Genomic DNA, 13601 nt, shown 5'->3' with positions numbered 1-13601 from the left:
ATGACATTCAAAAGCGTGTTTGTCTCACACTCTTGGGTAAAATTACTGGTTGGGCTTAGAAACGGTCCTTCTCAGGTCGCTTCTGCTGCAGATGGAAATTCGATCCCTTCTGCCTTCATCTGGTGGTACAGGTGCAGGCAAAGTAAGCCAGTCCTGCCGGGGGCTGCTAATCTGCAGAGTTTAGCGCAGGCAAGCTGGTCTGCACAGGGGCTGAGAGCTGTGGAAACCTCAGAGCTGCAGTTCTGTTGGAGAAGGAGGCTTTAGGGAAAATCCAGCCTTAATCTAAGAAGAGACTGCTGTGTCCTTCAAGTGTCGTTTTCCTTGTTAAAGACGTTTGTGCGCAGAAGGATCTGGGACAGCCCTTGGTAATCGGCGTTCTGTGCTGAAGTACCTCCTGGGTGCTGTTGGCAGAGACTTGTCCCTGGTGAGGATTGTCATGCAGGGTCCCCGGGTCCGTGTGGGACAGTCCCCTCCTGCGCTGTGTGTGGGGAAGGACGCCGGGCACTAGGGGCGCAGAATTTCTTGGTGGGGAAGAATCAGGAAGGGTGGTGCTGCTGGGGGCCAGGCGCGCAGAGGGGGCGTGGTGGTGGGAGCGGCGTCGGGGGCGGTGTCCTCGGGGCCAGGGGCCACCCTGGGCTGCTTCTCATGTGTCCCTGTTATGTGCTCCGTGGACACGCTGTTTGAGTGCTCTGCCCGTGAGCACAGAGGCCGGCGTCAGGGAAAACCGGGAAGCCCTCCGTGTCCTCGGCTGTCCCTGCAGATGTCCGAGTTGCTTGGAGGACCCGCTGCCTTACCAGAGGGGACGTGTGCGTGGGCCGTGATGCCTCCCCCTGTAACTCCAGGTTAGGAAATGGTCCCACAGAAAAGGCGAGGTCCCCCATGTGTGAGGGACAAGGAATGTGAGCCCAGAGGCTCTGATGGCTGTTTCCCACAGAGGTGGACGTGTGTCCTGTGGTCTGGGGAACGTGGCTGCTAAGAGCCCCATGGCGGCAGGAGAGCAGCAAACTTGAAAGTCCTAGGCTGTGGAGGTGATGCTGCTGGGCTCCCTCGGGTGGCTGTGCGGCCTGGGGTGGACAGGCCTGAGCTTCGGGCAGCTCAGCTGGCTTTTCGCAGCTTTTCTGCGGTGGGATCAGTGCAAGGTGAACACGTGTTTAAAGTGTGCGGTTTGGGTAGGTTTTGACACGTGTTCACCATGGAACCTTCACCCGTGATCCGAGACAACGTGCTTCTCACCCCCCAAAATTTCCTCCTTGTAACCCCCACCCCCCAAGCAGGCAGCTCCCGTCTGCTCTCCATCACTACACGTTCGCCGCCTTTACTAGAATTGGGCGTAAATGAAATCACATGGTGTGTACTCTGTTTTGTCTGCCTTCTTTCACGCGGCAGAATTATCCTGAAATTTGTCCACATTGCAGCGCGCGTCAGTGGGTCCTTCCTCGTTAGTCCGTCCTGATTGTGCTGCCGTTTTTCTGCTTACTCACTGGGGGCGGACATTTAGGTCACTTCCAGTTTTTGGCTGTTACAGATGAAGCTGCCGTGGCCATGGGGGTACAGGTCTCTATGTGAACGTATGCTTTCTTTTCTCGGGTGTGTACCTAGGAGTGCACGGGCTGGATCCTGTGGTAAGTGCGTGTTTAACTTTTTAAGAAACCGCCCGCTGTCTCCCCAGCAGTGTGTGGGTTCCTGCTGCCCCACCCCGTCGTCTACACCGTGTAAACCTGTCTTTGGTTTTAGTCGTCTGTGGTGGGTAGTGGCAATATCATTGCGGTCTTCGTCTCACGAAGGATGTTGAGCATCTTGTCCTGTGCTTGTCTGTCATCCTGTGTCTTCACGGTGAAGTGTCCACGTCTGCCAACTCAAAAATCGTTCGTCCTGAGTTTTAAGTTTCTTTATTAGTTTGGACGTAGGTCCTCTGTCAGACGTGTGGTCGGCAGTATTTTCGGTCGGTGCTTTTTTTGTTCCCTTAACGTTACCTTTGGCGAGCAGAAGTCTTTTCAGCTTTTAAGAAGTCTGCTTTATCAGTCTGCTCTTTTGTGGGATTGGGCCTTTGGTGTCCTAGCGGAGATGTTTGTACGACTGTAGTTTCAGGTTTTACATTCAGATCTGTGATCCACTTTGGGTTAATTTTGTCTATGATGTGGGCACAGGCCCAGCTTTGTTCTTGTGTATGGTTGTCCAAAGACTATCTTTTCTCCACCAAGTTGCCTTTGTGTGCTTGTCGAGGATGAGCTTCTGTGGTGGGGGGACTCTGTTCTGTTGCACTGATTTGCTTCTCTAGCCCTGGGCACTGCCACATGTCTTGATTACTGTCGCCTGGTAATAAGTCTTCAGATCGGGCAGCGTTAGTCTTCCAACTTTGCTCTAGACGCTGTGCATTTCTGTATGACTTTTAGAATCAATCTGTCAATTTCTACAAAAAACATGCTAGGATTTTGATTAGGATTATCTTGGATCTTAGATTAGTTTGGGTAAAATTACGATTATGCAGAAAGTGTTGACACAGCAGCCTCATAACTGGTCTCTGGAGAGGCCTGCTTGCAAAGGTGGCCCCTGGCTGGTGTCCGGGAACTTGCATTGTAGGAGACTTTGCTTCATTCCCAGAACCGGTGGAGTGGCTCTCTGTGCCGGGACTGTTGGCCCGACATGGTAGACAGTGAACACCTGCTTCCCTTCTGGAAGTCTGGGATTTTGGTATGTGCCAGGCAGAGAGCGTCTACATGGCCGGCGCCCAATGAAAACTCCAGGCCTTGAGTCCCTAATGAGCTTCCTTGGTCGACACCGTTTCACACGTTGTCAATAGTTCTTTGCTGAAGGAATTAAACTCATCCTGGGTGAGTCCTTCTAGAACAATCGTCAGACCTGGGGATGCTCTGGGAACTCTTACACATACAACATTGAGACCTCTGGACATGAGCACTGTGTGTGTCTCCGTTTATTTACGTTTTTTAAAATGTCGCCACTGCTTCCCTCCCAGTCTTCACGTACTGGTATTGCACATTGTCAGATTTATCCCTAAGTATTTCATACTTTTTGAGGGTATCATATATGGTATTGTTTTCTAAATTTCCGTCTCTTTTCTCTTGCTTACTCGCCACAGTGAGGCGGGTGTGGCGTCGGGCAGAAGGTGGCACATGCACTTGCCCTGTGTCTGATCTTAGGGAAGGGCATTCGCTGCTCCCCACGAGGACGATCGTTGCCTGCAGGTTCTGTGTGGGGTTGTTTTTTTCACAGGTTTGGGATGTTCCCTTTTGTTCTTCAGGTGTTGAGGATTTTTATCAGGACCGAATGTTGAATTTTATCAGATGCTTTTTTTCTACATCTGCTGATGTGATCCTGTGTTTTTCCTTTTTAGTTTAGTACGATATAGTGCATTACCATTGGTTGATTTATGGACATTGGCACAGCCTTGCATTCCTGGGATAAACCCTACTTGGTCATGATATACTAACCCTCTTATATATTGTTAGATTTTATTTGCTGAAGTCTGTTCAGAGTTTTTACATCTATGATCATGAGTGATATTGGTCTGTAGTTTTCTTGTAGCACCTTTATTTGGTTTCTGTGTCAGAGCAGTGCTGGCTTCATGGAATGAGTTGGGAATTATCTCATACTTTTCAATTTACTAGATGAGTTTTTGGAGGATTGTTATTTTTTCTTCTTCAAATATTCGATAAAATTCCCTAGGAAAGCCCTCTGTGCCTGACGTTATCTTTGTGGGAAGTTTTTAATTCAAATTCAGCGTCTTAATGGATATAGGGTCATTTGTATTACCTTTTTCATTGGGAGCGCATTCACACCTTTTCTGTTTTTCCTAATCATTCGGGCTGGAGGTTGATCCATTTTATTCATCTTTTCCAAGCACCAGCTTTGGTTTCATTGATTTTCTCTATTGTTCTGTTTTCTGTATATTGGTTTCTGTTATCCTTCTTATTTCCCTTTATCTGTTTCCTCTGGGTTTACTTTGTTCTCTGCTCACCCCACAGTGTGCTTGCCCCCAGTGTGGGCATCGAGGGCCATGCGTGCGGCCGCGAGTCTTTCCCAGCACTGCATTCAACTTGTTGTAGCTTTTTTGTTTCAGTCGGTTCAAAATATGTTCTAATTTCTCTTTCCTAATTTCTTTTTGAGTTTTCCTTCTAACACATTTATCTATCTATCTACTATCTACCTATCTACCTATTATTTGAGAGACCATGCAAGTGGGGGAGAGGGGTGGAGGGAGAGAGAGAATCTTAAGCAGGCTCTCTGCTCAGTGTGGAGCCTGATGGGGCTTGATCCCATGACCCTGAGATCATGACCTAAGCCAAAATCAAGAGCAGATGCTCGACTGACTGAACCACCCAGGTGCTCCCTAATTTTTTAAAACATACATTTATTTATTTATTTATTTATTTATTTATTTATTTATTTATCAAGCATGAGTGGGAGAGAGGCAGAGAGATTGGGAGAGAGAAAATCCTAAGCAGGCTTCACAGTGTCAGCTCAGAGCCCAATGTGGTGCTTGATCTCACGAACCGTGACATCATGACCTGAGCCAAAATCAAGAGTCAGACACTTAACTGACTGAGCCACTCAGGTGCCCCTCTCTTTCCTAATTTTAAGTTTTCTTTCTTTATTCACGTGTTGATGGGCATTTGCTGTGGGTTTATGGTCCACCCTTACCTTTGTCTTCCTCAAGTGACATCCTGCCACCTGCACATGCTGCTGAGAACCTCACCTGCAGGGCGTCACTGACCCCTCCTGTCCCTGTGATTGTTTGGCATATCTAGCTTTATATATGCTAAAACTCTACTGTTTCTTATATTTGTTTGATAGTCAATTGTGTATCAAAGAGATTTAAGTTATAAGAAGAAAAATCAAATACATTTACCCCTTTAGTTACCATATCTTAAAAAAAATTTTTTTTTAATGTGTATTTATTTTTGAGAGAGAGACAGAATGTGAGCAGGGGAGGGGGAGAGAGAGACACACACACACACATAGAATCTGAAGCAGGCTCCAGACTCTGAACTGTTAGCACAGAACCCAGCACGGGGCTCGAACTCATGAACTGTGAGATCATGACCTGAGCTGAAGTCAGATGCTTAACTGACTGAGCCACCCAGGTGCCCCAATCCATTTAGTTACCATATCTAAACTGAAGATGTTAGATCTGTATTTCCATCTAGTGTTGCTTTCCTTCTGTCCAAAGGACTTCGTTTAACATTATACAGAGTCTTTAATTATCAAAAATATCTATATCATATAAACAGTTAATTTTGGTTCATAAAGATACAAAATAGCCATACCTTTGAGTGAAGAAATCCTAACTCTGGTGAAGCCTTAAAATAGCAACAGGAAGTTAAAAAAAAAAAAACAAAACTAATGCATTTGAATTAAAGAAGGTATCTAATAGGTATTATTTGGTAAATGCGAATAATGTTATTTAAAGCCTGCTATCTATTATATACTTCGCTGAAATACTTAAATATCTATGTATATGATTTAAGTGTGCATAAAAGACTTGGGCATTTTTCTTCCAGACTCTCTACATCATTCAGCACACAATTCAAAGTATTATGATGTACCCGAAACATTCTCAATTATAAAACTCTCAGATTATTGCTTTCAGCGCTAAGGAATAATTTTTCTTTTCCTTACAAGAACATTTAATGGTTGTGATTTCTGGAATACCGTTTTCAATATCTCAAAAATTAGAGTAACAAAATTTATTTTTAAATTAGGATTATGATTTAGAGGCAAAGTAGAAATTACTACTTATTTAAATTATAAAATAGAAAATAATAAAATCATTTCAAGATAATGGTGAAAGAGTTCTTGCCTAAGAGTCTCTGACTTATTATTTGGCTCTGGTTGTTATTTCAGGTTGAAACAGCATCACTAGTATTGCCGTCTTAGAGCATTTTGCTTCTGGGAAAAGCCTTCCCAAATTCATAGGTGTTGATCATAATGGCCCAAGCAGGAAGAGTTTTAATTAAATGGGGAATGAGTCCTGTAGATAATCCTGCATACCCATTCTTAGCAACAGTGTTCTTCATGATAGTTCACGCTGACACATGCAGAGGCATAGAAATTTTAGGACATTCACATATCCAAAGTTGTGTCTGCTTTTGTGTTTTTGCCACGTCAAAGGGCAAAGCTGCGATAGCTGCAGAAAAACCAGACGATGCCCTGGAAGTATAACCAGACAATGCCCCGGAAGTATAACCAAGACTACCCCAGAAGTAAAGTGGATCATAAATGTTGGTTCATATAAACCAGATTTCACACACAGCGGCTTCTTTAAGACTTCATAATTATACCAGTACAGTGATCTGGCAACAATTCCAGCAACAGTTGGTATATGACTTTTATTTTCTCCTAATTTTGATTTCAGAAAATTAGTTAATTGATCATAGCAGGTAAACTAAATGACTGTGGCAGGAACTGCCATCACTAAAGTAGGGGGAAAGCCACTCCACAGGGATTTAATGTCCTCATTTCGAATGGTTTTCAAAAAGGCATCCAATGGGAATGTCCTGGCTTCTTACACCATGCTTTGTTGCCTTCCGCTTCGCAAACACATAAGTGATCCATAAGTCCATTACTCTACACAAAACATTTTCCTTTGGAGAATGGGTTGCATTGGGCTTGGAGTTGAAACTTCACAACATCCAGAGGAGTTACCATTAGTGATGTCAGGATAGCTCCAGCACGAGAGGCAAACATTTGTTGAAGAGGTGTCACTTTGATAATCTGTGGTCCCTGTGATTCAGGATCCATATTTTTAACTGATTGAAGAAAAATCTGATTTAAGTCTTTTCCTCAACTCTATGCTCCATTATTTTATTGTTTGTAACATCGGTAGCTGAAAATCTGGCGAAGGAGGGCAAGAGGTCCCGGCAACCCTAGTAGGCGGGAATGACCCTTGTAGCGGGTTGGGCTAGCCTCCTGGGCTAACTGCATTCACTATGTTAGGTCAACAAGGAGCCATAAGGACTCTTCACGGTAGTGGAGGGACCCGAAGCCACCGGCCTTTTTAAGCTGTTAAATGTGAAAAAAATCTTCATTATCTGCCTTCATGTTGAACAATAGTTTCATTAGGTATAAAATTCCAAGCTGACACGTTTTTCTTTCAGTCTGTTCAAGACGTTGCTCCCTTGCTGTCTTGTCTTCTACTGATGAGCAACCTGACATTATTCTTCTTTGTTCCTCTGTATGTAATATATCCTTTTTTCTTGCTGCCTTTATAATTTTCTTCTTATTACTGGTTTTGGTGAGAAGTTTGATTATGTTGTGCCCTGGTGTGGTTTTCTTCATGTTTCTTGTGCTTAGGATCCGTTGCACTTCTTAGATTTATGACTTAGCGTTTCCATAAAATTTGGGAAGATTTTGGCCCTTTTTTTCCTCCAGCAATTTTTTCTGCCTTCCCCCAACCTTGAAATTCAGGGACTCTAATCACACAAATATTATGTGCTTTGAAGTTGTTCCACAGCTTACTAATGCTCAGTTGATTTAAAAAATTCTTTTCTCTTTTTTTTTAATTTATTTTTATTTTTAAAAATTATTTACTTATTTATTTATTTTTTAATTTTTATTTTTTTAATTTTTAAAAAATTCTCTTTTCTCTTATATTTTGCAATTTCTCTTCCTATGTCTTCAAATTTCCTAATCTTTTCTTCTTCATCTAATCTGATATTAACCCCATCCATATATTCATTTTTCATCTCAGATGTTGTGATTTTTATCCCTAGATGGTTTTTTTGGGAGGGAGTAGAGTCTAAAAATATGTATATAATTTTCTGTATCCCTACCTAACTTTTGAACAAATGGAATATAGTTATAATAACTGTTTTGATGCCCTTGTCAGTTCTAACATTCATGTTGGTTCCAATTTTTTTTTTTTTTTTTTTTTTTTCCGGTTGGTCTGTTTGTCTCTTCATTATAGATCACGTTTTCCTGTTTCTTTACATGCTTGGTAATTTTTGAGTGGATGTCAGACATTGTGAGTTTTACCTTGCTATCTGCTGAATATTTTTAAGTTTCTATAAATATTTGTGAGCTTTGTTCTGGGGATGTGGTTAAGTAACTTGGAAACAGTGTGATCTTTTTAGATCTTGCTTTTAAGATGAGTTAGGTCGGAGCATTGCTCAGCCTGGGCTAGTTACTCCCCACTGCTGAAGCAATGTTCTACCTAAAGCCCTGTGAATTTCGAGGTTTCCCATTCTGGCTGAAAGGAAGACACTGCTCCTGGTCCTTTGGGAATGCTGCACCCTGTGAATGCTTACCTTTTTCGGCGGTTCTTTGCCCGGTCTTGTGATCGGTGCTTGCTTTGTCCTGCAAACTCCAGCCGCCTCATGTCCTAGACCCAGCTCTGTCTTCCCCACTGGGTTTCTGGGGGCTTGGCTTGGTTCTCCCTTCATTTTCTGCACCCTGGAAACTCCAGGCCGAACCTGGGACAGTTTGGGGCTCACTTCACCTGTATTGCATCTCCTAGAGATCCCTGTCCTTTACTGCCTCGTGTCCAGTGTTTTGCAGACATCTATTTTGCCCAGTTTGTGGCTATTTGGACAGTAAGTCTGGTCTCTGTTGTTGCATCTTGACTGGAAAAAGAGTGGCAGCTCAGTTTTAATTTTCCTGGCTTTTGCATTCCCTTAACCGCTCCTAGCTGCTTATATGTGTGACTACCTAGCTGATATGGGCTTTTCTTCCTCCTCTCGACACTGGACTTTGCCAGAGTGGAAGGATGCCTCACCCTTCCTTTGGGAAGCAGTGGTGACTGATTGGCTGTTCCTTTTGCCACCTTTGCTTTGTTAGAATCGCTGTCCTGGGCAGCATTAGGGGTCTGCTTTCCCTTCTTTCTTGTACCTGTCTCATTTCACTCAGTATCATGCTCTCAGTTCATCCATGGTTTAGCACGTTGCAGAATTTTCTTCCATTTTAAGGCTGAATAATTCTCCACTGCATGTACAGACCACATTTCGCTTATGCATTTACCTGTTGGTGGACCCTGAATTGCTTCTGTGTTTCAGCTATTGCCAATAATGCTGCTGTGAACATGGCTGTACGGATATCTGTTTGAGTCCCTGCTTTCAGTTCTTTTGGGTGTATCCCCAGAAGTGGAATTGCTGGGTCATGCGATTCTGTGTTGAATTTTGTGAGGACCCTCTATACTGTTTTCTACAGCGGCTGCACCATTTCACATACCTGCCAACAGTGCACAGGGTTCCAGTTTCTCCCCGTCCTTGCCAACAATTGTTTCTGTTTTTTTGTTTTTAATTTATTTTGAGAGAGAGAGAGTACACGAGCATGAGCCGGGGAGGGGCAGAGAGAGAGGGAGAGAGAGAATCCCAAGCAGACTCCAGGCTCAGTGCAGAGCCCGACGTGGGGCTCGATCTCACAAACTGGGAGAGCACGACCTGGCCGACATCAAGAGTCAGATGCTCAAGTGACTGAGCTGCCCAGGTGCCCTGTGTTGTTTTGTTTTGTTTTTAAGAGCAGCTGTCCTAATGGTTGTGAAGTTGTATCTCATTTTGGTTTTGATTTTCATTTCCCTAATGATTAATAACATTGAGTATCTTTTCATGTGCTTATTGGGCAGCTATAGATGTCCTTTGGAGAGATGTCTGTTCAACTGTGTTGCCCCTTAAAAAAAATTTTTTTTTTTGAGTTGTAAGCATTCTTTGTATATTCTGGATACAAGTTCCTTATTGGATATGTGATTCACAAATATTTTCTCCCATTGTGTGAGTTACCTTCTTACTCTGTTGATTATGTTATTTGACACAGAACTATTTAAAAAATTTCATTTTTTCAGCTTTATTGAGGTATTATTGACATATAACCTATTTAAGATGTACAATGTGATGACTTAATACACTTATATATTGTGATATAAGTACCACAGTAAGGTTCATTAATACTTCCATCCCTTCACATTATTTATTTATTTATTTTTTTGGTGGAGGTAACATTTAAGATCTACTTTTTTTTTTAATGTTTATTTATTTTTGAGGGAGAGGGAGAGCATGAGTAGGGGAGGGGCAGAGAGAGAGGAGGACAGAGGATCCGCAGCAGGCTCTGTGCTGACAGCAGCGAGCCTGTGGGGCTCGAACTCACGAATCGTGAGATCATGACCTGAGCTGAAATCAGGTGGTCAGCTGACTGAGCCACCCGGGCACCCCAGGATCTACTCTCTTAACACCTTTCTTTTTTTACTTTTTTCTTTTTGAAGTAAACTCTGCACCCAACATGGGGCTTAAACTCATGACCCCGAAATCAAGAGTTGCACACTCCACCGACTGAGCCAGCCAGGTGCCTCAGCCACGTTCAAGTGTGTAATACAATATTGTTGATTATAGTTACCATTCTGTACATTAGATGCCAGAACTTATTCATCTTACAGCTGGAAGTCTGTGCCCTTTGACCAACATCTCCCTACCTCCCCCACCCCCAGGGCTGGCAACCGCCATTCTGCTCTGTTTCTACAAGTTTGGCTTTTTTGGATTCTACATATGAGTGAGAGTACACAGTGCTTGTCTTTCTCTGACTGATTTTACTTAGCATTATGCTCAAGGTTCTCAAGGTCTATCTATATTGTCACAAAAGCAAGATTTCCCTTTTTTATGGCTAAAGAATAGTCTATCATATATATATATACACCAGTCGTCTTTCTCCATTCATCTCTTGGTGTGGACGCTTAGGTTGTTTCCATGTTTTGGCTATTGTAAATAGCGCTGCTGTGAACGTGGGGTGCAGATGTCTCTTCAAGATAGTGATTTCATTTCCTTTGGCTAAATGCCCAAAGGGGAATTGCTGGATCATGTGGTGTTGCTATTTTTAATATTTTGAGGAACCTCCATGTTGTTCTGCACAGTGGCTGCCCCAGTTAGCGTTGCCTTTTCTCCACGTCCTCACCAACGCTGATCCCTTTCTTTTTTTTATTCTAGCCATTCTGACAGGTGTGAGATCGGATCTCATTGTGGTTTTGATTTGCATTTCCCTGATGAGTGATGTGGAGCATCTTTTCATGTGTCTGTTGGCCATTTGTATGTCTTCTTTGGAAAAATACATGTTCTAGTCCTCTATTTTTTAATTGGGTTGTTTTGTTTCGTTTTTGTTTTTTGTTTCGGCTACTGAGTTGTATGAGTTTTGCATATATTTTGGGTATAAACCCCTTATAACATGACAGTCTGCAAACATTTTCTCCCATTCTGTTGGTCTCCTTTTCATTTTGCTGGTCGTTTCTTTTGTTCTGCAGAAGCCTTTCAGTTTGATGCAGTTCTACTTGTTTATTTTTGCTTTGCATTGTTGGTGTCCTATCCAAAAATCGTTGCCAAGACCAATAATTTCAAAGAGTTTTTTTTTCCTAGAAACACAGAAGTTTATAATTTTGATACAAATTGGTCTATTTTCTCTTCTGTTGCCGTGTTTTTGTTCTCATATCTAAGGAGCTGTTGGCAAATCCACTGTCCTGATGCTCTCCCTCTGTGTTCTCTGCTGAGAGTCTTACCGTTTTCTCTCTCACGTTTAGGTCTTTTTGAGGTAATTTTTGTGTCTGCTAAGGTAAGGGTCCGGTCTCAGTCTTCTCTCAGAAATTTTGTAATGAAGGTATTCTGTTAGTCATTTGCCAGTTGACCTGCTCCTTGGGAACCTAAAATAGAAAGACTTGTGACCGATTGACCTCAGACCCTGTTCCCTAAAGCCCCCTGGACCTCACCTGGTGTCCTCAGCTCGTCTGTTCGCAGTCCATCCCTGTCCTGGCCCAGGTTCTCGGTTCTGACCCTGGTTTTCCACTCCTTGGGCACAAAGTCAGGAACGTCATCCGGGTCTGAGATCCGCCCCCTTGTCACATCCTCTCATGACTTCATACTCTCCGTAGGGAACACCTCAGTGTTTGCCCCCAGCTCCCCTGCACGCTCAGGCCACCCCCGTGTTACAGCTGGGGTTTGTTCCTGAAGCAAGCCTGGCTCATACCCCGCCCTGCTCTAGGAGGTGACCCCCACTCTGGTGTGACGTCACACCTGCAAACCGTGCCCCGCCTCCTGCCTGCGCTCCCCCTTTCTAGCTCAGACTCTGGGCAGTGTTCTCACGCACAGTGAGGGAATGGAGCCTGAAGGGGGGGGGCGGGGCTGGCAGGACAGGCACATGTGTGCAGGTTGGATGTTTCCCTGCCGGCGCTTCCCGGGCCCTGGAGGGCCGGACCCGCCGCCCCGTACTGGCGCCCACGCCTGCAGCCCTTGCTGGGTCCTTTTCCCAGCAAGGTGCCCTGGCTCCAGATCCTGCCATTCCAAGGGCTGGGCCAGGATCGGGTGCATCCTGCACCCTCAAGCCCTCTTTCTATTTATCCCCATTTCCCTGACCTGCCCTGACGTCACTTCTGTCCCCAGGACCTCCTGTGTTTATCTGCCAAAGCCCAAGAACTTCACGTAGTTTGCCGATTTGTGAGCGCTTATGGATTTGGTTTCTGCAGGACACACCTATCTGTCAGGCGAACGATAACATTCTATCAACTGTGTAGTGATGATAAGTACATACTTTTATTGGCCCTTATTATGGGCCGGGCACTTTATTGGGTTTGTAAGATTAACTCACGTAACCGTTAGAATAACCACAGGAGGTAGGTTACTTTATTCCTTTCACACCTGAAGACACCGAGACACCTGGTTAACTGATCCACTTGTGGAGGAAGGGGTGAGGATTCTAACCCAGGGAAGAGACTTCAGAGGCTCCGGTACAACCCCTGCACTATACTATCACAGGATCTAAGGATTTTAACGTCTTTACGGTGACCAATATCAAAGCTCCCTCGCAAGGGCCCTGCCAAGAGCACACGGAGCCCCACGGCCCACGTCCATCTCACGTCCATTGACTTTGACCTCCTCGCTCCGCTCACGTCCTCTCCTCACGGCGCCCTGACCCGTACGCCTGGCTTACCTTTGTCTCGCCTCTCGCCCTAGACTTTGACCCTCGCCACTTCTGGCACTGGAGCAGCTTCGGGGACTACGTGCAGTGTGTCGTGGCCTTCACGGGCGTGGCGGGCTACATCACGTACCTGTCCATCGACTCGGCCCTGTTTGTGGAGACCCTGGGCTTCCTGGCCGTGCTGACCGAGGCCATGCTGGGTGTCCCGCAGCTCTACCGCAACTATCGCCACCAGTCCACTGAGGGAATGAGGTAGGCGGCCCCTGCGGCTCTCGCTGGACCCAGTGGTGGGTGCCAGTGCCTCCAAGTTGGTAAGAACGGAATGTGCACGAACACGGCTGCTGTGTTTTCGGTCACGCTTGTGAAACCGCCGGGTGAAGAGCAGTGTAGGTTTGAACACGTTGGCCCTTGATGTCTGGGTGTGTGAGCAGAGACGTGAGTGTGGGACGGGTTGGGGGAGGCCACGGCCCTCTCGCGAGGCAGGTGTGCGGTGCAGGATCTGAGCGCCGCTCTTTCAGGCTGGCCCTGAAGCATGACGGTGGGAGGGACGTGCCGAGTGCAGAAGGGGGGGCGAGGGGACAGTGCTCTGGCTGCGGAGCACAGAGGTGCACTCAGCGGTGGGGGCCCTGTGTCATGGGATTCGCTCTTGTCACGGCAGAGCAGGTGTGCCGATGCCATCCGTGACTTCAGATGGCCTCCGA

At 45.2% G+C, this 13601-nt stretch overlaps 1 protein-coding gene and 1 pseudogene across 6 annotated transcripts in view; one reads left to right on the top strand and one right to left on the bottom strand.

Moving 5' to 3' along the window:
- SLC66A2 (solute carrier family 66 member 2) overlaps positions 1-13601 on the top strand; it is a 51321-nt gene that overhangs the window by 28502 nt on the left and 9218 nt on the right. For 5 of the 6 annotated variants that reach the window (XM_053206092.1, XM_053206093.1, XM_027069232.2 and 2 more), the window contains one exon: positions 12936-13152. The exons of the other annotated variant lie outside the window; for it this stretch is intronic. In XM_053206092.1, coding sequence (XP_053062067.1) covers positions 12936-13152 — 217 coding nt within the window. The remainder of the gene's footprint in view (positions 1-12935; positions 13153-13601) is intronic. 6 annotated transcript variants of the gene reach the window in all.
- Positions 4995-7523, bottom strand: LOC113602326 (probable mitochondrial glutathione transporter SLC25A40; annotated as a pseudogene).

Source organism: Acinonyx jubatus, chromosome D3 (genome assembly GCF_027475565.1).
Source record: "Acinonyx jubatus isolate Ajub_Pintada_27869175 chromosome D3, VMU_Ajub_asm_v1.0, whole genome shotgun sequence".
Lineage (NCBI taxonomy): Eukaryota > Metazoa > Chordata > Mammalia > Carnivora > Felidae > Acinonyx > Acinonyx jubatus.
Note: the sequence above shows the minus strand (reverse complement) of the source record. Positions and strands in the feature narration are given on the sequence as shown.